The sequence below is a fragment of the Sminthopsis crassicaudata genome, chromosome 4, assembly GCF_048593235.1.
Source record: "Sminthopsis crassicaudata isolate SCR6 chromosome 4, ASM4859323v1, whole genome shotgun sequence".
In the NCBI taxonomy this organism is placed as follows: domain Eukaryota; kingdom Metazoa; phylum Chordata; class Mammalia; order Dasyuromorphia; family Dasyuridae; genus Sminthopsis; species Sminthopsis crassicaudata.
Window position 1 is genome coordinate 322,188,192 of NC_133620.1, and position 26,454 is coordinate 322,214,645.

Sequence of the window (26,454 nt, forward strand, 5' to 3'; positions counted from 1 at the left end):
CTTCACTTTTCTTATTGCAAAATGAGAGATAAAGATGCCAGCATTTTCTACCTTGCTTGGTGGTCTTAAGGAATGCATTATATAAAGCTTCAAGGGATGTAGGACCAAAAGCCCTTGATAGTACACTTGAGCCAGATTACCTCCCTATCTCCAAAGGCCACCGAGTTGAACTTTTTCATTTAAACTGATGGCAAATGTAAAACTCCAATTTAGAAAAGAGGAGGAAAAAAAAGTTGGTTTTCATCTTTAGAAAAGAAAGGACAGCACTAATAAAGCCTATTTCAAATAACAACCTGAAAGATTCTGGTGAGAAGCAGGGTGGAGGTTTTTTTTTTTTGGTTTTTTTTTGTTTTTTTTTTTTTAAACGGGATGTTATTATCTGTAGGTCAAAGCTTTAGGAGGGAAATAGTCTTCCTTAAAGAGGAGGAGGGAATTGGCAGACCAAAATGGCAGCCAGCCACTCAAGGAGGTTTTAATCTCACTTAACTCTCAACAGGCCAAAAGGAAACATATTTTTGCCAAGCCTTTGTGGGAAGGGAAAAAAAGGGAGGAAAAGAAGAAAGATTTCAACTTAAAAAAAAAAAAAAAAAAAAAAAGCATAGATAAAGCAGGAAATTAAATTTAAGGAGGAAAATCCCCAGAGGATAGTACCCCAGACTTGACATTTACCAAGTAAGAGAAGGAGAGTTTTAGGGTAATGATTTTTTTGTAATTGCTCTGTTAAAAGAAACCAAAGGCAATGAATAGATAGAAATTATGGCCTTCATTACAAGTAGCAGCTGAGAGAAGATTCTTTTGAATAAACTCTCTTTGTTTAAGGAATAGAGAATTGAAGGAACTTCTCCTGAGAGTCACCATTCTAGAGTCAGGGATTAAGAAAATTCTAAGGTCTGATAGAAAGCAGAATAGCTGATGCTGTGAAATTTTGAGAGTAGTGGAGAGGAGAGGAAAATAAACCTGCTCCATCCATAAGGTGTGTTATGCCTAGCATTCCATAGTTATGCAGTCATTCTTTTGACATTAATGAAGACAGAATAATATAAATCAGTGGTCGACAAGCCTTTCAAGTGACATTTTCTTATCATCAAAAAATTTCTCAGACAAACCCAGGCCTATTAAATGGTCCTGAATGGTACCCATATGCTGGGCAAAGAGAAATTGAAGAATTGCTCAAACTGATCCCTGGAGCAGGCAGGAGAAAGGCACTGATAGAAATCAATTCAGCTCTGTAATCTCACCCTCTGAGAAGGTTGTCCAGTCAAAAATCCAAGTTATACCAAAACCCTGAGGCCTACCTTCTGTAGGGGCCTTGGACAGCCTCACCTTGCCATATCCTGTCAGAAATCCCAGTCATGTCCCTGAGGTTAAATTTTCCCTATAAAATCTACATTATGGCCCATGTAATACTAACTGACCTTCTTTGGGTCCATTCACCATGGCACACTGCCTCGTGGTGTCTTTCCCTTTACCCTCTCCCATGCCATGTGGTATTTCTCCTAACCCTACTATGTTTCTCAACCTCTCTTCTTACAGCTAGTTAACTCTTTTGGGATGCTAAGTTCCTTTCAGGATTTAGCCCTTTGTACTGGGTAATTCTAAGTTCCACAAAAGAACTTGTCTTCATATGCTCTCCCAATTCTATTTCATATTTACCATTCCTGGTGTGTAAAGTACCTTTTATTTTGTCTGTAACCTCTCCTAAATAAACCTGCCTTTTGCCAAAGAGAATGATCATTGTGAATTCTTCACAGGACCAGACCCCAACAATTGTTGCCTACCATCATTTGGTGTGTACATCAGTACCAGATACACAGAGCATTGTAGTTAATACTGTATCTACTAACTCCGAAAATATATTAATAACAAAATGACAAAGCTTAATGCAAACAAGGATTTGCAGGCTTGCTTATAACAACACAGATCTATCTCTCTGGCAGTAATCAATCTGCTCTAGAGGACTACTGATAATAGAAGCATGGAATCCAAAATTGGGACTTTGGGTTTTCTCTTTGTATATTTTTCCTTATCTATAAAACAAAGGGCTTGGCCTGGGTGATCTCTAAGTTCCCTCCAGGTTTGCTTTTTATTGAAATGGTAATCCCTCTGGGACCAACAAAGCATGAAACGTTGTGAGTCACTTATATTTCCGTGTCAGGGAGTTTGTTGGATTCTTTCCTGAGAACGATTTAGAGAGTGGTAAGGGCAGCAGGAAATGGAGGTGGGGGCAGGAAGTATTACTGATTGGAGGAGGGTGGGGAGGAAAAGGGTACCCAAAGGGGAGAATGGAACACTAAAGACAAACTAAGGACTTCACAGTTTTTCTCTCAAGGCACTGTCTCTTTAGGATTTAACGGGACAGTTGGAGGAGGGGTGAGGCATGGGGGGTGAAGAGTGGGGAATGTTACAAATCTCATTTAAGAACAAAATCCCTGAACACTAGTGCTGACAGTAAGGAAGCCAAAAATACTTGATTTATGAATATCCTTGAACATAAGAGACGACAACAGGAATGCTTGTAACCCCAGTTGCCATTATAAAGACCCCACCCAGTCCCTACTTTCAAGGGGGGCTTACTACACTCAGTTTTGTCCAGAAACCCTAAAAGTCTCCTCTCAGACAGACAGACAGACACACATCTCCTTATTTATTTATATAGATATACACATAAACATGTACATACATCTGTGTATATATACATACATACATACATCTGTGTGTATATATGATGAAGTCTTGACTAAGTAGGTGGGCAGACAGAGGCTGAAGCATTGGTAAGATTATTCCCTAAGATAAGAGAGGAAGGGCATTGATAGGGATCAATTCAACCTTATAGTCCTATCCTCTCTGGAGGTCTTGGGTAGCCTCTTTTTATTGTGTCCAGTCAGAAATCCAAGTTATATCAAACCCCTTAGGTTAAATCTCCCCTATAAATCTGTCCATGACTCACTTTGCTAAATCCCTTTTGGGGTTAGCCCAACATGATGTTCTACCTGACCGTTATCTTTCTCCTTACATGCCCTCATGCCTCCTGGGGCTATCCTCTCATCCCTTCATGATGTCTTTCTCCTTCTTATAACTAACTTAACTCTTAATCATCTATGGATTTAGCCTGCCAGTCAATGGCATCCTCTCCCCTTGTGGCATATTCCTTTAATGGATTCTTCTAAACTCTTTTTCTTGGGAAACTATATTGTTCTCCCAAATCTATTTCATATTTATTATTCTTTGTGTTTATTGTATCTCTTCATTTTGTCCATACCCTCTTCTCCTAAATAAAGTATCTTTTGTATTCATGTACACACACACACACACACATTGTAAAAGAGACCATTTTCTGTCTCATTTCTTACCTAATCTTAATCATTGATTGGGTATTGCCTCAATCAAACTAAGACTTGTTAAAGACCTTAGTGTAAAAAGGCCAAGGTCTCCCACTGCATCCAGGACCATCTCCAGTTATACTGATCTATATCTGGCCATTGGACCTTGATGGCTCTGGAGGGGAAAGTAAGACAGGTGACCTTGCTCAACCCTCTCTCACTTAAATCCAATTCACTCACATGTCTTGTAATCACTTGCCCTATATCATGATCCTCTTCAAGAACAAACAACTACACTCTTGATTGATAATATGGAGAACAAGAAACTCTTTTGCCATCTAGAAAACAGTGAAGGGCACAAAGAGAAGAAAGAGAAATCCCCTCGTTCTTTAGGTAAAGGAGAATAGGAGGAATGGGTTGTTCTATTTGAAAAGATTAGGAACCACTGCCCAATATTGTGCTCTCTCCTTTAATAAATACCTAACTAGGGCAGCCAGTAAGTGGGACAAGTATTTGCTAGGCAGGAGCAGAATTGCTCAGTAGTAATTATTCTGCCTAGTGTTCCCCCTCCCCCATTTACAGAGGGAAACACATGGACTTTTGTTGCTGCTAACTGTTTGCAAGCAGACTCATAACTAGTAAAGAGAAGATTATTTTCTAGAAATTATGGATATCTGAGGGAAATGTTCAGTTCAGCATCAGTTTAGTATATAAACAGTATATAGTATATATACACTATAGCATATGGTATATTAAAAGAACTAGCAGTTAAACTTGTTCAAAGATTTGACAGAATCACTTGACACTGGAGATGTACAAGTTGAAGAAGGACAAGGAATATAATATGGACACTATAATATGGATTTTACAGGATTATTACTATGGACTATTTATATAGTGCTTTAAGGCTAAAAATAGCTTTCACATATACTGTCTTACTTGATTTGTCCAAGAATTCTGTGTACTTGTCATTATCCCTATTTCACAAAAGAAACTGAGGGTCTCAGCAATAAGGTGAAAAAATCTAACTAGTAAATAACATAGGACTCAAACTCAGGTCTTCCTATACAAGCCTCTTACAGTCAGAATAATAATAGTATGTGAGTCACTGAGAACAAAATGATCTATGTATTTTTAAACACTTCTAGCTATCTAGATGAATTAATGAAGACAAAAACAAAATTGAGAACTTGAAAAGTGAACCTGTAGGGCCTAAGTAAGAAGGATTCTGGCTCATTAATGACAGAACCCAAGGTTAAAACTTAGGTCTCCTTTTTTTCTATTAGAATGGGAATTCTCATGAGTTCTGAGTGCAGATTGAAGCATACTTTCTTCACTTTGTTTTTCTTATATTTTTCTGGGGGCATGTTTTATTTTATAATATAGAAAAGTATTTTGCATGACCACATATATAATTGATATATTACTTGCCTTCTCAAGAGGTAGGGGATGGAGAGAGAGAATTTGGAATTTTAAATTTTAAATGTTTTAAAATATAATTGGGAAAATTTTTAATGAAATAAAAATATATTTTAAAAAGAAATGGAGTTCTTAATCTGGATTCCAAAAGCTTAAAATTTTTTTGGATATTTATATTTCCATATGATTGTCTTTCTTTGCAACCCTGTGCATTTTATTTTATGCACTTGAAAACATGATTCCAAGAAAAGATTCCTAGATTCTGTTAGAAGAAGAGAGGCTAAAATCTCTTTCTTTAAAAAAGAGGTTTTTTGGTTCAGTTTCTTTTTGATAGTGACTAGCATGGGATGCTATAACAGGATTATGCAAATAGATTCAAGTTAGGCAAGGGAAAATAATTTTATGGCTTCAAAAGAATAATTCTGTGTCACAGAAAGAGCTTAACAAAGGTTATTGTGCCATTTTCTTTCATAGGTACATTTCAAATGTAGATATCCACTAATCCAACTTGAGAGTTGGTATAGTTCTGTCTGAAGGAAGAGGAATAAGTCCAATAGCCTATGGTAAATATTGTTAACCTTTGGACTCTATGTTTCTTGGGAACACTTAAATTTCTATTCACAAGATTGCAAAATACAGAGCTACAAAGATCTAGGATTACATGTAGATTATATGTAGTACAAACTTCAAATATATTACAATTATTTTACAAGGAAAAATAAACCCAGAAAAGTTAAATTTGGTCACTAGTATTAAGTAGCAGAGCCAAGGCTGATACCTATTCCTTTTTATTATAATATACAACTAATAATACTTATACAATATAACACCCTATAGAAAAGATAGCATGTCATAGTAGATAGAAGGCTAAGTCAGAGTCAAAAAGACTCAAATTGGGTTAAGATATTTCTGATATTTACTAAACTACGTGCTCATCAAACAACTCCCTTAGATTTATCTACAAAATCATATTCAGTTTATTAGTTTCATGGAGAGAAATCTCTCTTTGGCATCTCTACAGACAGATGAAATCTTGGCTCTTTTTCATGTTTTCCACAAGTATTTAGCATGCAAAAAGGATAAGTTCAAAGAAATGGATGTGTTTAGACTAGAAGAGAGGTGCTTTGGGGAAACATGACAACAATCTTCAAGTATTTGAAATATCTTTCACATGAAAGATAAACTTATTTTGTTCAAATCTGTTCTTCAAGGAGATATGGATGTATATGTAGAATTGATGTAAGGAAAAGCATCCAGTATATTTTTGTTGTTGAATTATTTCAGTTCTTTATGACTTTCTGTGACCTCACATGGGGTTTTCTTGGCAAAGATACTAGAGTGGTTTGCCATTTCCTTTTCTAGGTCATTTTACATTTGAAGCACAGAAGATTAAGTGATGTGCCTAGGTCTCACAGCTTATGTCCTTGTGACAGAACTAATGAACTCCTGACTCCAGGGCCAGCATTTTATGATTGTGCCACCTAGTTACTACCCTATTCCTACCTATTAGAGCTGTCCAAAAGTATAATTGGTTGTGATTCTTTAAGAAAAGATCAGAGTATCACTTGCTTCTAATGTTGTAGAAAGAAATCTTTTTCAAATAAGGTTAGATTTGATCATTCCTGAGGTCTCTTCTAACTCTGAGATTCTCTAATTCCACAGATTCTCTGATGTTCAGATTGAGGAAATGGAGTAGGCATTGCTTTGGGAATCAAGAAACCTGGTTTCCCTTCTCAGATCTGCCATTTATCTGTATTTTCTTGGAAAAGTCATTTCTCCTATTCTAGTCTTGCTGTCTCCATCTGTTTTAAGAGGACTGCTGATTCTCTAAACTTTCCACTAGCTTGATCACTCCTGATTCCTTAGCTGGAAATAGAAATTGCCCTAGAAGAAAAATTACTTGTGGTAAACCAGAATTCCACTGCATTCGGTGAGGTACTTTGGACAGCGATCACAGTTATGTTCTGCAGAACTGTTCTGAAAACAGTCAGTTAACAGATATTCTGAGAGGGAAGAGTCTGTTAACATATTCTCTCAGGAGAAAGCTATTGGCATTTGGCAATTATGGCCATTTTGAATGAAGAAAACTTGTCCTAAACTTTGGGAATAGCATAGACAAGGAGATGGAGAGACACAAGCAAATGAGACGTGAGTGGTCAAATATGCAAATAAGGAAAAGAAGAGATGAAAAGAGAGGGCTATTGGCATGGATGGTCATTAAGTCCCTGTTAATCTTCATTCTGGTTGTTTCTGCCAAGAGCTCTTGGAGCATAAACCCAAAAAAGCTTTTTATTGGAGCTGGCCAGCAAGTCTCCAAAACTCCATGGGCCCCTGTCTTAGCCCTGCTACTATTTTGCACCATTTTTTTTCCCTGAGGCAATTGGGAAGTGACTTGTCCAGGGTCACACAGCTAAGAAATGTTAAGTGTTTGAGACCAGATTTGAACTCAGGTCCTGACTTCAGGGCTGGTGCTCTAGCCAGTGCCACCAAGCTGCCCCATGTTGCACCATTCTTTTTATTTTTTTTTATTTTTTTATTTATTTATAATTTTTCCCACAGTATATATGCATGAGTAATTTTTTTTATAATATTATCCCTTGTATTCATTTTTCCCAATTATCCCCTTCCTCCCTCTACTCCCTCCCCTTGATGGCAGGCAATCCCATACATTTTACATATGTTACAATATAACCTAGATACAATATACGTGTTGCACCATTCTTTAAGGTGCAACTTTAAAGACCATTCAAAGGTCATGCCTGGGAGAAGCTAACTTACTGGGCTCAGCTTTCCCTGATAATGAACTGCATCCATGATTTCCCAAACCATAATTCTGGTTACTACTTCCCAGAATTAAGCTCCTGGAAGTGAAGAACTGCCTTTCTTTTGTATTAACACCCCTAGCACTTAATACTTTGCTTGGCACACAGTAAGTGTTTAATAAATATTTTTCATTTATTCATTCATCATCTGTCCTATAAAATGGGGAATGCCAAATCTGTTCTTTCTACCTCTTGCACAGTATGACTGATAACCAAAAATATATTGTCTTTTCTACTGGTGAAAGGTTATGATAATCAAATACCCAGTGCCCTCTTCACAATATCTGTGATTTTGAGTTTTAAACTAGGTTGTAGCTCTCTTTCCTGGGCACCAGTCATCATCACTTCCTCAACCCTATCCATCTCTCTTCCACTCTACCTTCCTCTTCCATTGTACCCTCTGTAAATTGCCTTCTTTTGTTAATAAACAAGCCTTCATCTTAGATGGGTGACCTTCCCTAGGAAATTACAATGTGTGTGCATGTGTGTGTATGATAGAAATACTGTTTATATAGCACTGTCTATGTACATGTTGCTTCTTCTCAGTAGAAGCTAAACTCTTGAAGACAGGAACCATTTAATTTTTGGCTTTATACCTCTGGCACGCCACCTGACACATAATAGTTGCTTACTAAATGCTTGCTGAATTTAATTGTAGAGTCACTTTCCCTCCACCCCCTCCTTAGGACATCTGGTTTTCTTTTCTGGTCAGAGAGAAAATTGGTAGCATACATAGGAAAAAATATGAATTCCCCTCTTCTTCTGATCTTTTCACCTGTCTCCTGAAACTCATACCTCCTCTTTCCCTACCCACCCAAGCCCAGCCCACTTCCTCAAACCTCCCTACCCACCTCCACTGTGAACTAGCCAACTTACCAGCCTTTCTGATTTCACTGTAAACAGTTTCAGTTCCTTTCCTTTCAGGAGCTGGAAAAGGTATGGGCACAGATTCAGTGTCTTTCCTTTAGACAACAAAGTTAAGATACTTTATCAAATAGATTCAGTTGTCCTGGATACCACATATATTTCCCATTCCCTATCAATACATCCTGATGAAGGGAGGGACTCTACTATCAAGGTTATACAGTTAATTCACTGAAGGGCTACCAAAGCTTCTTAAAATGTAGGTCTCCACCCTAACTGATAGCATATCAGAATGTGGGAGTTGCAAAATTATGATTTATTATCAGTACATGTTTGATTTATATATTTATTGGATATATCTATTTACCCCAGGATCATATAAAAATTTCCCAGGCCAAAAGAAATCATGAATGGAAAAAGTTTAAGTTCTGCCTGAGATTATCCCAGATTCTCCTTACAAAGGAAAGAATGAACTACTCTAGTCTAGTTAACTTTTCTGAAATTAGAAATATGCACAATACAAGGATACTCAGTGAATTGCATATTTTTGTAAGTTCTAAATCCTAAGGAGATAGGAATTTGAAAGAAATAATCACACTTGTATTAAGCACTTACTATAACACTGCACAAAGCAGAGGGAAGACAAAGAGAAAATTGAAACATTTCCAGCCCCAAAGGAACTTATATTTTTGTGGGGGATATAATATGTCCAAATATTAGTAAATATCAAATGTATACAAAGTAAATTAGATTATAAATTGTAAAGTGCTTTGCACAAGGTCTGGCACATGATGATATTTAAACATTATTATCATCATTATTAGACAGAGAGACAGAACAGCTAGTTAGGGGGAAAGAAGGGAAGAGAATCAAGAGAAGTTTAGGGCTAGAAATAAGGCAACAGTGCCATTTGGCACTCCCAAATGCCTGTAAAGTGCCAGGACCTGTGTTTAGTTCCCATCTGTCACGGTCTCCTCCTCCACCCCGAACACCTGTTACTTAGTATTATCATTTAAGGCTTGGACTTCCTGAGCAGTAGATTGATAGCAATAACAACAACAAAAAAATCAAACCCAAGACCCTGACTCCAATTACACTGTACCCCTTTCCTGCCTTCTGCTGCTCCCCCTTCCCATTCTCCTCCTCTCAACACACAAAAATGATGCAATAAATATTCCTTCTTCCTACAAAATTGCCAGAAGTTTCTTATGGGGAAGAAGAAATAAGATGTTTCTTTGTGCTCTTCTCTAGGATTTTTCTCCCAGTCCTGTCTTTTGTGAATGAATGTTGCAACTTATTCCTGAATCCCCTCTGAGGATGTCCCTTTAAGGGGAGGGACACCACACTAAGATCCTCAATGGTCTGTCTCTGCTTCTTCCATCTGATATTTTTGGTAAGAAGTTCTAGATTTTAAGGCTACTACTTGGGTTTCCACTTCCTCACCAAAGTCAAAAAAAGGGAAAATTCTCCTACAGGCAATTTTGCTAACTTTTCTAAGCATGTGATTGTCTGGTCTATGGGTTAATTTGGCTCTGTCTGAGGAATAGAAAAGATCCCAAGATGAACTCTATTCCTTGTTTCTTTACATTATCCATGCCAATGTCTCTAAATTCTGAAGAAAATGAGGTTTCTTGAAAAGAAAAGGTTTTGATGAGGTGCATAAGACCCCAACAGAATCTGTGAAGGTCACAGAAAAGAGCCTGAATTACTGTCTAAGCTACTCTCTCTCTTTTTTTTTTTGGTAATCTAAATAGCAAGCTACTCTTAAGAAGCAAGCCAAGTTATGATGTCAAACCCCAAAGTTATTTTTATCCTATAAAATACCCTATTGGTATCCCACTTCTTTGCCAACTCCTTTTAGAGTTGGTCCATTTACTAAGCATCACAGTGGTTAGTTCATTAGGAACTTAGCCTGTTTTATGGTGTCTTCCTTTTATTAATGATATCTTCCTTCTTATTAATAACAAGTTAATGGAAATTAAGTCTTTTTTCCTTGTTAATTACTTAAATTCCCTTTTAGAATTTAGCCTGCCACTCAATGGCATAATAATAAAATCTTTGCCTCTTGATTTAGAAATGGTCTAAGCTTATAAATTCTTTTGGGACACCGCCCTAAATCCCAAATATGTTGGGGGTTCAATGCCCATTCCCCAATATTTTCTTTAGGAAAGTAGATGGCTTTAGGTGCAAGATATTTCTCAGTATTCCACTCCTTCAAACTACCAAACTACTTTGTGTTGCCTGTACAAAGAAGAGTCTATGACTACAGTAAGAGTCAAAGCAAGCTATTCACAGAGATCTCACTTAAAGGAGACCTCTATATTTATGTAAATCCCAGAACCCATTAACTTACAATCTAGAATAATCACTTCCCATACTCCCTCTTTCCCAAAACCACTCTCTTATATAAACATTGGCAAAAATAGAGACATTAATTTATAGGAACTGCAACAAGGCAAGTCTTAGCAGAAGGGTGCAAAATTTAGAGGGCAATTGACCACCACATAATGGAAAGAATATTTCACTTAACAAGCCCAGGTTCAAATTCTGCCTCTGACATTTATTAGCAAGGTCATTGTGGGAAAGACACTTAAACTCTCTGAACCTCAGTTTTCTAATGTGTTAAAAAATCATTGGGATCAAGGCAACTAAAGTCAAGCACTGTGCTAAGTGATGGAGACACAAAGAATGGCAAAAAGGTAGTCTTTGTCCTTAAAAAATTTACATTCTAATAGGTGAAACAAGATGGAAACAACTATACTTAGAAACCAAGGAAAACATGAAAAACAGTCAGGTATATGAGGGAGTCACAGGGTTATGGGAGAAAAAGGAATAGGTTAGTATATGGGAAATATCCTGAAGGTGATGTAAGTTGTGTGGGGGCGGAGGCTTGAAACTGTGCCTCCTTTAATCTGTAAAAGAAGAGTAATTCGGGTTCTCAAACTCTCCCCTGGGAAAAGCATACCTTTCCCAGACAACACCCAGGTAAGTGAATTTCTTCAGTTGGAGATTTCAGCCTGATAGTCCTATTGAGTAGCTCAAACTCCCAAGATAAGTAACCTCTTTTCAATTGGAGATCTAGGCCCAAGGCACTGTCAATAATTGAGTGAATGTCATTCAATTTTGAATTGAAGTCCAAGCTTCAGATGTCAAATAAAAAACAACTCTGAACCCTGAATATTTGCAAAAGTCCTAAACAGGATTAAGCTTGCCAAGGAAGCCCTACCAGGACTTTTGCCCAATGGTGAAGATATTCTCTTCTCAGTGCTAACCTTTGTTATCTTCCTAAGAAGACCTTTTTTACTCACTAAGAAATCTGTCTTTCTAGCAGGCTTCTTAATGCTAATAAATCCCTTTTTGCCACACAGATTTCAGGTTTTCGAATTCTTTTTTATAGGGCCCAAGTCTCCCACCAGAGGGTATTTCCCACCCCAATTCTCACACTTTTTCACTACCACTAACCTCATCATTTGCACCTTATCAAAGGGGAGAAGGCTGAAGAGACTCTTTTTTTCTTTCTTTCCTTCCTTCCTTTCTTTTTTTATTGAAAAAAAAAAATCAACACACTCTCTAAGATTCCTTTCCAGATCTAAATATATGATACTGTTGACTGACCACTGAAGGGCCATTTCTTTCTTTCCTTCCTTCCTTTTTTTTTTTTAAATCAACACTTAATGAATGAAAAGACTTTCATATATTTAAGACAAAGACTGCAGAATTAATAAAAAATTTAACATATAGGATACAAGAGAAATACAAAATAAACATTAAAAGCCAATTACAAGGGAAAGGTCAAGCTGTTTACTTCTTATATGTGAAAAATGTTATTAGTAATCTTATGGTTGTCATCATTATTTTGGTAGTTTGGGGTTTTTATGTTTTTTAAAAATTTATTTAGTATTTTATTTTTCCCCAGTTACATGTAAAAACAATTTTTAACATTCATTTAAAAAATTTTGACTTCCAGATTCTTTATCTTCCTCCCTTCCCATCCACAGCCCTCCATTGAGAATGCAAGCAATTGTCATGAAAAACATTTCTATAATAGTCATGTTATGAAAGAAAACATGGACCAAAGAAAACCTCAAGAAAAATAACGGTTTTTTTTTTTAAATTTCATTCTGCATGAGGATCTATTTCTTAGAGCATGCTCAGATGTAACCTGCATTTGTAGATATTCCTCACCTGATTCCAACCCAACCAGTTCTGACCATGAATGATTTTGTGGTGATAAATAATCTTTTGATTGGCTAATGAGCTAGAAGGACTGATGGCTTATGAAAATTGCTTCTTTTTTTCCTCCACACATGACTTAATTTGCTTAATCTGTTCTATTTCAGCTATCTGTAAGCCATCAGTCCTTTTAGTACATCAGCCGACCAGACGGCTCTTCATCAGTATATAGCACCAGCCTTTCAATCCCTCATGTTTCAAAGAAAGCTCACCATAGCTCCACTGGTTGGACTGGAACCAGGCAAAAATATCAACACTTGTCAAACTTGCAGGAAGGGTAAATCTGAGCATGCTTTAAGGCCTGGCACCTCATCATACTGCCCTAGGGTGATACCTCAGCAACTTTAAAAAAAAAAAAAAAGATAGAAATTAACATCTACTTAGAATAATAATTAAAATTGGAAACTATAAGAATAGAAAAATAGGAAGTTTATTCCTCCCTACTTCCACCTCTCACTCCCCAGTTAGCAATAACTTTCAACTGGACATCTCCTCCCCTCAGTTGTACCAGTTGTCCTTCCAGGCTTGTACTACTTGCCTAAGGGGTAAAAATTGTTACTTATGTCTCTAACTTCCTATTTAATGAAGAAAATTTTTTGGAGATAAATAATAAATATGTACTCTGAATTTTATGATTTTTAAAATCATTTTGTAAATCTTAAAGTGTTAATGTAAATATCTCTACTTTACAAATGAGGAAACTAAGTGTCAGAGAGATTAATTTACTATTCCATAGACCTGCAGCTGGAAAGTATCAGAGTCAGGGTTTGGATGCAGGTCAGCCTAGTTGCAAGTTCAGTTCTATACCCAACAAACAACTTCTTCATAAACTCAAGATTAATAACAACAATAGACAGCAAATGATCCTCCAAAGATTAAAAAGTTCTTGTTTCATTTTAAAAATGAGGAAAATGTGTCTCAGAGAAGGGGAATGATTTAAATGCCCACAGTCACCCAAGTAACCAGTGTCAGAACTGGAACTCTAACTCAAGTCTCCTGAATACTAATAGTGTCCTTTCTGTAACATGTTGATTAGTACATCTACATATTTGATTCAAGAGAGAATCTTTTTTTCCATTGATGTTCTGACAAGGAAGAGGAAAGTTCAGCCGGGGACTTTTTGGACCACATATTTCTTCTAATAAGTTTAGTGCAAACTAAATTCTTTGTATACCATCAGCTATTTTAAAGCTCTAATTTGCCACATGAAAATTTACAGACATAGATTGTGGCCATATTTTGTTTCCCAGATTCATATACCTAGACTTAGCTTCCTTCTTGAATTCTAAGTCTGTATAAGTCAAGCTTATATTAAGTATCTCAAACTTAATTTTTTCAAGACAGAACTTATCTTCCCCCCCCCCCCAAACCATACTACTTCTGAATTTATTCTGCCAAGGATAGCACAATCTTTCTAGTCATCTGGGTTTATAACCTCAATATCATGGTCAACTCCTCACTTTCCTTTACTATATTTATCTAATCAGTTTCCAAAACTTACTGATTCTACTTCCACAGCTTTCATATTCATGCTTTTTTCTTCATACAAACTACTGCCTCATTTCTTCCTGCCTGGGCTATTCCAATAGTTTTTTAATTAGGCTCTCTGGCTCATCCTTCCCATTCTGTTCTGTACACAGCTGCCAAAATGATTTTTTAATTTGTTTTTTTTTCTGGTTATGTATGTACATTAATTTTTTAAATAGATATTTCTTTATGAACCATGTTGGGAGAGAAAAATCAGAGAGGGAGACAAAAGGGAAAAACCATAAGAGAAAAAAAAATAGAAGAAAAAGAAAAAAAATGAACATACCATATGTTGATTTACATTCAATCTCCATAAAATACTTTTCCTAAAACATGGATCTGATCATGTTGCCCCTGATATATTGACTTCTAAGATGGAATATAAGCTCTTGAAGCCAGAATCTATTGGGTTTCTATCTTTGTAAATCTAATACCTAGCACAATTATGTATATAATAGGCATTTAATAAATGTTGTTTCTTGACTGACTAATTTCAGTTCTGTATTTGGCACCAAGACTAAAGTGAACCAATGAGGCACCATAAAGTATTCATTAAATCTGGTATTTCTCTGTGTCTGACAGACATTCTGGAACCCCTACAATAAGGGATTCTTAACATTTTTTGTGTTATGGACCCCTTTGGCAGTCTGAGGAAGCATATGGATTCTTTTTCAAAGTAATATTTTGAGTTAACTAATTAATTAATATTTAATTTAAATTAAGTAATATAAAATACATAGGAAGTTAATATAAAAATAAAAAGGAAATCAATTGTATTGAAATAACATCATCAAAAAAAAAAAAAAGAAAGAAAAGAAATAACATCATCAAACTAGGAAAAAAAATGTCCATCCCAAATTAAAGATACAAACTTCAAAAAGAGATTTTCCTGGAGATTAAATAATTGGTTTGCAATAATTGGTCATATTAAATTATTACAGCATATGGACTGAACAGCCTAATGCATTCTTATCCCAAATACTATCTCACTATATTCCAATGCATGGTATAATAGAAAGAATACTGGATTTAGGACGCCTGAGTTAATATCACAGCTGTATCAGTTGTTATATAGATGACCTTAAATAAGTCACTCCTTTTTCACTTCTCTGAGCAAGGGTACAAAAATCATCTCATAGGCTTGTGTCTGGGACAGACATGGCGTACTTCTGCTTTACAGAGTCTGTTCAGCATATGTACTCTCCACCCTGAAAAGCAGACACTGATTTGGGCCAGCTATGTTGGGGGAGAGAACCAGCTGCCTTCCTCTTGGGTAAACTCTAATTTAGGAAATCTTAGGACTGCAGAGACTATCCAACACATCTTCTCTATATTTCACCAGTGGGAGGAGAGAAGGGAGAGGGAAGGACTGACTTTGATCCAGCCAAATCAGAGAAGAAAAGGATGAAAGCCAAAGGTTACTGGGATATGAGACCAGTTTGAATAGCTGCATTGAGCTTGAAGAAAAGAAGCCTGAAGCATAGTTGGGGTCAGTGATACCCCCCAAAAAAGTGAAAATAATGAGGATAGAGAAATAAAAATTTCACCCAATATGGTAGGAGACTAAGGCAGCTTTGTAGTCTAGCTCTTGAAGTATACTTACAAAGAAGAATAAGTCAGAAGGTTTGTGATGTAGTAATATAAAAGGGGTGGGGGAAAGCTAAAACATGAAAGATTTTATTGGGAAGAAAATTCAATTAAAAACCTAGAGCACAGGCAGATAAATTGAGAGGACCCTAAAATTTGAAGGAAGGAGCCCTCAAAAAGAGTACAAAGCCTTTTAAAAAAAAAATACAAGACAAAGGAAAGTAAAATAAAAGCTGATGACATAGAGAACTCTGTGGATTGCTAAGAGAGTGTGAGATAAAATAAGAAATTCTAACATGGTTCAAAAGAGAAATGAAACCTGTAAAAGAAGAATTAAGGAGCTCTTTGAATGTACAGCTCTCTTTTTAAAATTTTTTATTAAAGCTTTTTATTTTCAAAATATATAAATGGATAAATTTTTAACCTTGATCCTTCCATAGGATCCTTGTGTTCCAAATTTTACCCTCCTTCCTCTCACCCTAGATGGCAAGCAATCCAATATATGTTATACATGTTAAAATAAATGTTAAATCCAGTATATGTAAACATTTATACAATTGTTTTGCTGCATAAGAAAAATCAGATTAAAAAGGAAAGAAAATGAGTAAGAAAACAAAATGCAAGCGAACAACAACAAAAAGAGTGAGACTGTTACATTGTACTCAGTTCCCATAATCCTCTCTCTGGGTGAAGATGGCTCTTTTCATCACAAGATCTTTGGAACTGGCCTCAATCATCTCATTATTGGAAAGAGTCACTTTGATTGTAATATAATATTGTTATTGTCATGAATGTACAGCTCTCAAAACAGAAATAATTAGCCAAATCACACACACACACACACACACACACACACACACACACACACACACACACACACCCCAATACCTGACTCTTCTGTGATGAATTTCTTAAAAAACAAAACATCCACGGATTTGAAATACAAAAATACTAAAGTGGATGAAAATTTAACAGAAGAGATGCAAAAGACAGCAATGTTAATAGAATATGTGATCTTTATTTAAGCCAAAGCTATTGACTTCAAAAAGATGAATAAAGACTATTTAAGACTGATAGTTCTCCCAGAAGAAGGTAACAGATTAAACCTTGTACCTTATACATTAAATTGCAGGAAATAAAACAAAAATTTCTAGAACTTCTGACAGAAAATAAAACACCAATTTTTAAAAATTCAAAGGTCATCTCTGGAAAAGTCCTATCCTTCAAAATCCAAGACATATAGTATTTAAATTTAACAATTCCAATGACATCAAATTCTGTAAGCAATTAGATGGCAGACCTTTAAATATGAAGAAAATTCTGTGGTGCAAGACTTTTCTATATCCACTAGAAACTACAGAAAAAAAATGGAATAAAATATTCTAAAAAACAAAAGAGTTAAACATGCAACCCAAAATGACATGCCACTTCATATATATGTATATCAGATATATATCTGAACCTAATCATTACCAAAATGTATGCATTTTCTACAAAAATAAAGATATTTAAAGCATTCCAATAAAAAAACAAAAATCTATACACAAGCAGACTATTTAACTTGCAAATACTTTAAATGGCAGAAACACAAGAAATGTAAATAACTTTAATATCCTTCAAAAAAGTAATAAAATGCATTATCTTATCTGTAGATGATATTTTATTTAAAAACAGGAAAAGACATTGACCTATAGGACTAAAGAAAAGAGAGAAAGAAAGAAATTTTGAAAGTACACAAAGGTCTAGAATTCAGAGAAATAAGAGAAGTGAAGGTGGAAGAGCAGAAGAGAATGAACTAAATGACACAACACCTCTCAACACAGAGTAAATCAAGGTATTCTCAGACAAAATTTCAGAATAAGAAGGGGCACAAATCCATAGGCTAACACCAAAAGGCTGATAACTCCTTTAAATTTCTAAGCAAGAAGAGGGATTACAGAAAGGAGAAAGTGAAAATGATGAGTAAATGTAGACCACAACAGGAAAATAGAAGTTCAGAAGAGACAGAAAGGTAAGAGAATTCATAAAGAAAAGAAAGCAAAGAAATTCTTCTTTAAAAAGATACAGGGGAAAAACCCTAACAAACAAATTTGATGACAGAAGCAGGTTAGATTTTGAACTAACCCACTTAACAGAGGAGAAAAAGAATGCAAAAAGGAAAGAGGGAAGAAAGCAAGAAAACAAGGAAGAGAGCGAGAGAAGACAGGAGAGAGGAAGGGAGGGAGAGAAGGAACAAAGGAATGAAGGGAAAAAGGAAAGGAAAGAAGGAATGAAGGAATGGAGAAAGGGAGGGAGGGAGGGAAAGAAGAAGGAAAGGAGAGAGGGAAAGAGAAAAGGAGAGAGGGAGGGAGGAAGGAAAAAGGAAGGAAGGAAGCCAGTTTTTCCTTCATAGCACTAAATGAGACATAATTGCTATGAATTCTCAAATGGGGCGAACAATTCCTCTACTGTTTTTCCAATCATCACATGTATGTGAATTTCTATTTCTTTTTGAACTTCTATTTATTCTTTCCTGATGATAGGGCATTAGTATTATGAGAAAGAAGTATTCAGATGATTACAATTTTGGGTGATCCATTAGAAACACCAGAGATCCCAAAAGCAACCAGAGTCATTAGTAACATCCACTAGAGGCAGTAACTATCTCCAATGAGAGAAGACTTGCCTGAAGATGGATGTGAAAGAAAGTCATCACCTGAACATGGTAGTGGCTCCTAGGATTAATGGCTTTCTAAAGTCCATAGACAATACTTCTCTCCATGATGAGGTGGCCATAAAACCTGAAGCTACTGCCATATAGACCAGAAAGCAATTTAAAAAATAGTAATCAATTCAAAAAGCACAAGCAAAAGACACAGACCTAAATGGAGATTTAATGATGGAATCTTAAATAAAAAGTGGGTCAAATATTGTCATAGAAATAATGAATAATTGTGAAAGGTAAGCAAAATGATGACAACATACCAAATTTTCTGAGATGCAGCTAAAGCAGTCCTCAGAGCAAAAATTATATCCCTAAAAACATATATTAACAAAATAGAAAAAGGATTAATGAACAGAATATACATTTTTTAAAAAATTAGATCAACAGATAAACCTAAAATAAGCACAAAAGAGGAAATGTTGAAAATTGGAAAAGAAATAGATAAATTGGAAACCCAGAAAGCTAAACAAAACTAAAAGCTAGTTCTTTGAAAAAACTAACCAAAATGATAAGCCTTTAGGGAGCCTGACCAAAAATTGCTTGGCTTAGTACCAAAAAAGGAAAAAAATTGAAATTACACAAACCAGAAAGAATTCTTTAAAAAGTCATAAGAACCTATCAGGATTATCTACCATCAAAACAGAGCTCCAAAGAAATAGAGGCTTACTACATAACTATAAAAACTCACATTTATAGAACCAACAATAGAGATCTAAAATAACCCAATCTTAGAAAAATGAAAAACTAGCTATAAAGAAACTACCAAAACAAAACCAACTCCTGATCCTGCCTGTTATATTTACAGAATTCAGTCAAATCTTTAAAGAACAATTAATACCTATAGTACACAAATTATTCTCAAAGATTGGGGACAAAATCACTTTACCAAACTCCTTTTCCAAGAAAAATTAGGGGAGGATAGAGAAAAGAAAAGGAATTGTAGACTAAAGTTGATATTGATTATCAACTTTAAAATTTTAAATAAAATCCTGTCAAAAGAACATAAATTTGTTTTAAAAATCACTCTGATCCAATTTGAATTTATATTAGCAATCAAAGATTATCCAACATTAGAAAAATATCAATATAATTATATTTAAAACACAATATCTATAATTCATGATTACCTCAAAAGATGCAAAAAAAGTTCTTGAAAAAGTATAATATTCATCTATACTCAAAAACACAACATGAAAGCATATAAATTTTTTATGTGATTGAAAAAGTACCTAAAACTAGAAGCTAGCATTTTATGCAATGAAGAAACACTAGAAATTTTCCCAATAAATTTAGATATAAAGCAGACTTTCCTGCTGATGTTATGATTTGCTTAGAAAATCTATGGGATTCTGCAAAGAAACCAACTGAAAGAATAGCTTCAGTAGAGTTGCAGATTATGAAATAAGTCCACAGAAATAAATGATTTTTCTACATAATAAAATCCAGGTGACCAAAAGAGAAAGGAATATCCCCATTTAGAATAATTACAAAATGTTTAAAATATCTGGGAATCAATCTACTACAGCACATCTAATACCTGGAGAAATACAAAACACTCTTTAAAGTGTTAAAGTGTTAAAGAAATAGGAAAGAGGGAGCAGCTAAATGGCGCAGTACATAGAGCACTAGCCCTGAAGTCAGGAGGACCTGAGTTCAAATATGACCTCAGACACTTAAAACTTCCTAGCTGTATGACCCTGGGCAAGTCACTTAAACTCAATTGCTTCAGCAATAATAATAATAATAATATAAAAAGTAATTTAAAGAGCTAGAAGAATATTTAGTACTCATTAATGGGACATGCCAATATAATAAAAATGATCATGTTAATTTACATATGTAATGCTATACAAGTCCAACTACCAAAAGAATCATTTATAAAGTTACAAAAAATACTAACAAAATTCATTTGAAGAAATATAAGATTTAGATTATCAAAGGATGTAATGGGGGAAAAAAGTAGGAGTGAAGGGGAATTGACACTTCCCAGGCTCAAATTATAACATAAATTGTGTTCATCATAATAATTTGGTACTGGTTAAAACATTGACAAATTGAACACTAGAACAGAGCTATCAAAGAAGAACCAGAAATGATTGTTCTCAAATCCATTTAGCAATAAACCTAAAAACAATTATAATTAGAAAAAAATAGAATTAAAAAACAAAAGATTTGTCTATGTAACAAGTTGTAAGAACTACAGGAAAAACTGGAAAGTAATCTGGCAGATTATTTTGTATCACCTTCCACAAGAAGTTCAAAATGCATATGCAACCCTTAGAAAAGAAAACAATAGGCAGGTAGAATTCCTAACCAAGGATAGCCAATTAAAAAAAAATTAAAAATAGATAACAAGATAGGCAATTAAGAGACATATATAAGGCTAAAAGTCATTCTCCCAAAATAAATGGTTACAATACAAGAAGAAACAAGTCTCAAAAGAATTGCCATGTATTCATAACTACATACAAAAGTGCTCCAAATTGCTAATATTAAGAGAAAACCAAATTACACAATCATAAGATTTCATTTTCCATCCAGAAACTTGGGAATAATCAGTGATGGAATATTACATATATATCTTCCACATTCACATAGTGATATATATCATATAATCACATTCATATATTAGAGCTGTGGAACTGTGACTTAGGTACAACCATTCTAGAAAATAATTGGGAATTATGAAAAAAAAAAGTGACTAAAATAACCTTTGACCACAGATTCGACTGGAGGGCACATACCCCAAAGAGACATATAAACCAAAATGTCAGAACTTTTTATAGGAGCAGAGAACTGGAACCAAAATGAATTTCCATCTATTGGGGAATGGCTAATCAAATGTAATAGAATACTACTAAGAATAGAAAATGATAGGCAATTAAGTGGCACAGTGGATAGATTGCTAATTCTGGATTCAGGAGGAACTGAGTTCAAATCTAACCCCAGACACACTTAGTAGCTGTGTGATGCTGTGCAAGTCCCTTAACTAACCCTCTTTCTCTTAGTTTTCTCATTTGTAAAAATGAGCTAGACAAGGACGTGGCAAACCATTCCATCATATTTGCCAAGAAATGGGATCACAAGGACTCAGACATGACTGAAAAACAAGAGACATTCCTTAAGAAGACAGAACAGACTGCTGATGCTTCCATGTCCGCAGCTGTGACCACGTACTTGTTATATGTGACCACATGCTTGTAATTGAATCCTTCCAACTGCAGGATGGTATGCTGGGCTTTACTAACCATTCTTTCTCTGTCTTTCCCCCAGTTTTGTGTCTACAGCTGTGTCCAAAAAATTAAATCCGCCAAGAAGCTAAGAGATTGTTTCTTTCTCTGACAGAGTATTTCCTGGTCCGGCTTGATTTTGGCTCCACTTCGCATTATGTTCACAATGAAAGAGCCTGCTTTACGTCACGGGATTTTCCCAGCAATTACAGACAAAAATATGCAACAGGCTGGGGCTAATTAAGAACACTCCCTTCCTCACTACACAAATGGACCCAGCCCAAGTTCAAAATAATGAGACTATACAAGGTAGAGAGAAAGGATCAGGAAGTGTTCAGTTTTGCTGCCCATCTGGTATTCTACCAATCAGCACAAATTAAGTGGCCTCCTAATCCCAAACTAGGCAGTGACTGTGAAAGACATGTTTGATAATATATCTTACTGCCCTAGCAGGCTGGAACTGTTCATTAAAGTGATGTCTCTCAGATATGTTTTTGTGTATCTCTCTCTTTGTATATCTCTCTCTTTTATTTCTCCAAATGTTTCTCAGATTGTGCATCTCTCTCTCTTTCTGAAGTTAACTAATATACTCATTAAGCACCTACTTTGTACCAGGAAGGATGTTAAGTGCTGGGGAATATATAGAGAGGCAAAACCAGCTCCTTTCCTTGAGGAATTCACAGTCTTTGGGGGGAGGGGGAACAACGACATGCAAACAAGGAAATAATGTACAGAATAAATTTGAAATCATCTCAAAGGAAAGACAGTCTTAAGGGGAACTGGTAAAAATTTCTTGCAGGGGATTTTGGTGGAGCCTTGATGAAGCAAGAGACACCAAGAGAAGGCAGAGGTAAAGAGGGAGAGGAATCAGATGATGTAAATTCAATTAGGAAATGGAGCGTCTTGTGCAAGGCACAGCAAAGGGGTAGAATCACTGGATCACAGAATATGTGGAGCAAGATATAACAAAACTGGAAAATTAGAAAGCATTCAGGTCATGAAGGATTAAAAGCAAAACAGTGGGTTTTATATTTAATTTTAGAGGATTAAATATTTAGACATAGGGAATAAATCCAGGGAGCCACTGAGTTTATCAATCAAATAATTTTTAGCATATATTCTTAATAGACTTAAACTCTTATCAGTAATTCTCATACAAGCTGAGACTATGGTGATAGACACTACACAGCTGTTGATTGAAGAGTGACCTCAGAGAGTACAGAGAGACAATCCAATTGAAATGGGGTACCCTATAATATGAGTATGTTATTATTATTCATTTAGCCTTATTACTATGTAAATAGTTGCACTTATAGTCTAAAAAGAAAGAAATGGGGCATCCTGTGTAGGTCCAGTTCAGACAATAAGGGGCCTTCCTAGACCAGCCTAGCAAGAGATTTATCTATCCAGCAGAGATGCCCTTGAAGGAGGAAGCTCAGCTGAGCAGCAGGCTAACGAATCATTTATTCGGCATTGAATTTTGTAAAGATTCTCTGAAGATTCTGAAAGGGAATCAAGGCCATTTAGTTCTGGATTTGCAGTTGTCTTTGCCACTTGTGTTCCTGACAGGTATGCCTCATTACTATTATACTTTATGTTTATACCCACTCTTCCTCCCCGCTAATTATGTGTGTCTTTGTCAGAGAAAGTATACTAGTTTTGGGACAGGAGGTAAGCTGCTTTGTAGCTACTATTCTTGCTTTTCCACTTGAGTAAACTTTTTTTTCAAGAGTCTATTGGCCTGCTAGTTGATTGTTCATGGGAGACACACCAGTGGGGACTAGTGAACTTCCATATTAGAAGTAGTGACCCACATGGCTGTCCCTAAAATCTGACCAAGTGTTTGCCCTCTGGGCATCCAAGCTGCCAATGAGAGGGTTGGCTATATTTTAAAAGGATGACATAAAAATGAAATAGTATTTAATTCTAGATTCATTAGGGTATCATTGGAGTTTATTAAGTAAGGGAGTAACATATCAAACTTGGACCTTATGAAAATTATTTTGGCAGCTCTGGCAGCCTGCAGAAGGATAAAACAAGGAAAGATTTGAAACATAGAGAAAATTGGAAGCCTATTACAATAATCCAGAAAAGAGGTGATAAGGTGATCACAGCATAAGTAAAGAAATGGTGGCGCCTTTGACAATAATAGACTGTAATGGGCCATCTCAGAAAGGAGGTAGGTTTTGAAAAAAAGATCTAACTTAATTAGACTTGCAATGTGGATCTCAACCCATTTGTATTTTCTCATCCTATGCCCACTCTATCTTACCAAAAGTGAAAAGGGGTATTTAATCTTGAAATCATGAGAAAACATAAGGTCCTGACACAATTACTAGGGCATTGTGAACTTTACATAAGACTGAGTCCCTAGAGAGTTGGATCATAGAAAATAGAAACCAGGGTTGCTTCATAATAACATATGGCTTATGATACATAAGCAGCATGATTTCTCTTAATAAATGGCTCTGTTGAATTGTCAGCAACCCCATCTCCTTATTTTCAATTGCCACTAGTCCATCTGTGTTCACAATAGGGTATAGAAATTATTTACCAGTCATTGCTTTGGAGTGAACAACAATGCAAAAGATACAGAACTAACCCATGAACACCTGTTGTAGCCAGGAGCTTCTCTGGAAATAGACTGTGTATCCACGGAGTAGACTGGGATTTTCCTAATGAATTGTGGATGTGTGGGTTCTCAGCAGATTATTAATTTATAAATTCCTTGAGGCATCCACTTTAAAATAAAAAGGGAAAGATCTTCCATAGCCAAAGGAGGAGGCTGAGTTTAGGGAAATTGTTAATGTTGAAGGTAAACCCTGCAATTAGTGTCAGGAAAATGAGACATCGATCATCCTCTACCCATGCTTTCCTTGTCATATCAGAGCCTATTGCCAAAGAATGTTAGACAAGGATTCAGAAAACCTGTGATCAAGTGCTGAGTCTGTTCTTTGCTACCTGGATGACACCAGGCTACTTTTTTTTTTAAAAAACATCTTTTGGGCTTAGTTTCCTCATTTTTAAAATGAAGGGATTGCATTTAGCAACCTTTAAAGTCCCTTGCATTTCTAGATATGTTATCCCTTTGGACTCTAATCCTCAGTTTCCTCATCTGTAAAACTGTGAATTGGATCAATGACTTCAATATTCTTTTTATTAAATGTAAGATCCTATGATCTTAAAACTTTACCTCCTTAGCATCCAGGAAGATCTAAATTTTCAAGACAATGTGACCCCCTTCCTGATCTACTCATCCCAGATGTTCCAACATGGTCTAGTCAAAGAGTCAAAAAGATCTACCACTGAGATGATAATATTTTCAAAGGACCAAGCATTTAGTTTCTCAACTTTCTTAACTCCCAAATTCTTCTAACATTCCAAAGCTCTTTCATAATTAACCCTATTTATGTGTGACCTTGTATGTTCTTTGACTAAGGATGTCAAAGTTGAACTTGTATCCCCAAATAAGGTACAGGAATTATTTTTAGGGTCTGGACCCAGCTTTGCAACTAAATGATTATGTGACCTAGGTTCCTTGGCCTTATTTATCTGTAAAATGAGAAATCTTTAAGATCTTTTCCAGCATCTAAGATTCTATATTTTAGTTTTTTTTTTTTTTGTTTTTTTTTTTGTTTTTTTTTTTTTGCTTCTGCCTTCCAGTTGCCCTTGAAATAGAGTAATATCCATAAATACCTACTCCCCCTCTCTCCCCTACACACCCTTTGCCAGGAAGTAAGCTGTCAGGGCAGTTTGCAAAGACAGAATCCAACATGTCTATGGTACTTTTCCAGAGCACATTTTGAAAATGAATTTTTATGCTGAACAGTTCTGCTCAAAAAACAACCATTTCAAAGGGAGAACTTTATAACTAGGAGGCCAACTCTACAATACAGTCCCCAAAGAAGGGACTAGGTCCAAATATTCTCAGTTCTATATTATACTGGGAAGTTGGTATATGGCAGGCATTTCTGATATTGCCAATCAAAAAAAAAAAAAAAAAAAGAAGGAAGGAAGGAAGGAAAAAAAACTATTCTAGTACTCTTTTTGTCTCAAATGCATACCATCTTCCTCCATTCTTATTAAAAGTCTATAAATGCAGCAAATAAAATTGAAGGGATATTGGTCATGGATGACAGTAAGAAAACAGGAATTTAAATTGTTAATGCAAGTCTATGATAGAGCAAGAAGCCAAATGCAAGACTGTAATCTGCATTCCTGGCACACACCACACTCAACTCAAGCAAATGCCACCATTCCTCTCTAGGTGAACCAACACAGACTGCTCTTGTCCTGAATAAAGGTGAATCAGGGAGGATGGGCAACTGAGGGACTTATTTAAATTTTAAAGCTTTATGTACCAAGCAGAAATGGAGAACCTTGTGGGATTACTTCCTTCCAATATGTTAATAGAGAGTGAATTGGAGTAAAGCTGGTTTTTAGTCAAAATTTTTCATTATGTTCAAAGTAACTGACATTGGCATTTGAATATTTGCCATACACTTGCCAAGTTCGAATTCAGTCCTTTTAAGTTGATCTATTACAAGCCATTGCATTGCAAAACTGAAGAAATAAGAAATACCTCTGGGTCCAACCTTAAAAAAAAAAAAGAAAAAGAAAAAGAAAGAAAAGAAAAGCCAATCTAGAGATGGTGGAATGGGAGAGGGGATAGGAGAGGGCAGAATTAAAGACAGGCAAAATTTGGCTTAATATGCAGGAAAATCTCCTAAAGATTAAGGCTTTACTTC

General features: G+C 35.6%; 1 protein-coding gene across 8 annotated transcripts in view; it reads right to left on the minus strand.

Annotated features, from left to right (window-relative positions):
• PECAM1 (platelet and endothelial cell adhesion molecule 1) overlaps positions 1-26,454 on the minus strand; it is a 111,004-nt gene that overhangs the window by 22,239 nt on the left and 62,311 nt on the right. For 3 of the 8 annotated variants that reach the window (XM_074260522.1, XM_074260525.1, XM_074260521.1), the window contains one exon: positions 8,438-8,488. The exons of 2 other annotated variants lie outside the window; for them this stretch is intronic. In XM_074260522.1, coding sequence (XP_074116623.1) covers positions 8,438-8,488 — 51 coding nt within the window. Of the gene's footprint in view, positions 1-8,418; positions 8,489-18,736; positions 18,788-26,454 lie in introns of those variants that run through there. 3 more of the 8 variants (XM_074260528.1, XR_012481119.1, XM_074260523.1) reach the window with 3 other exon arrangements.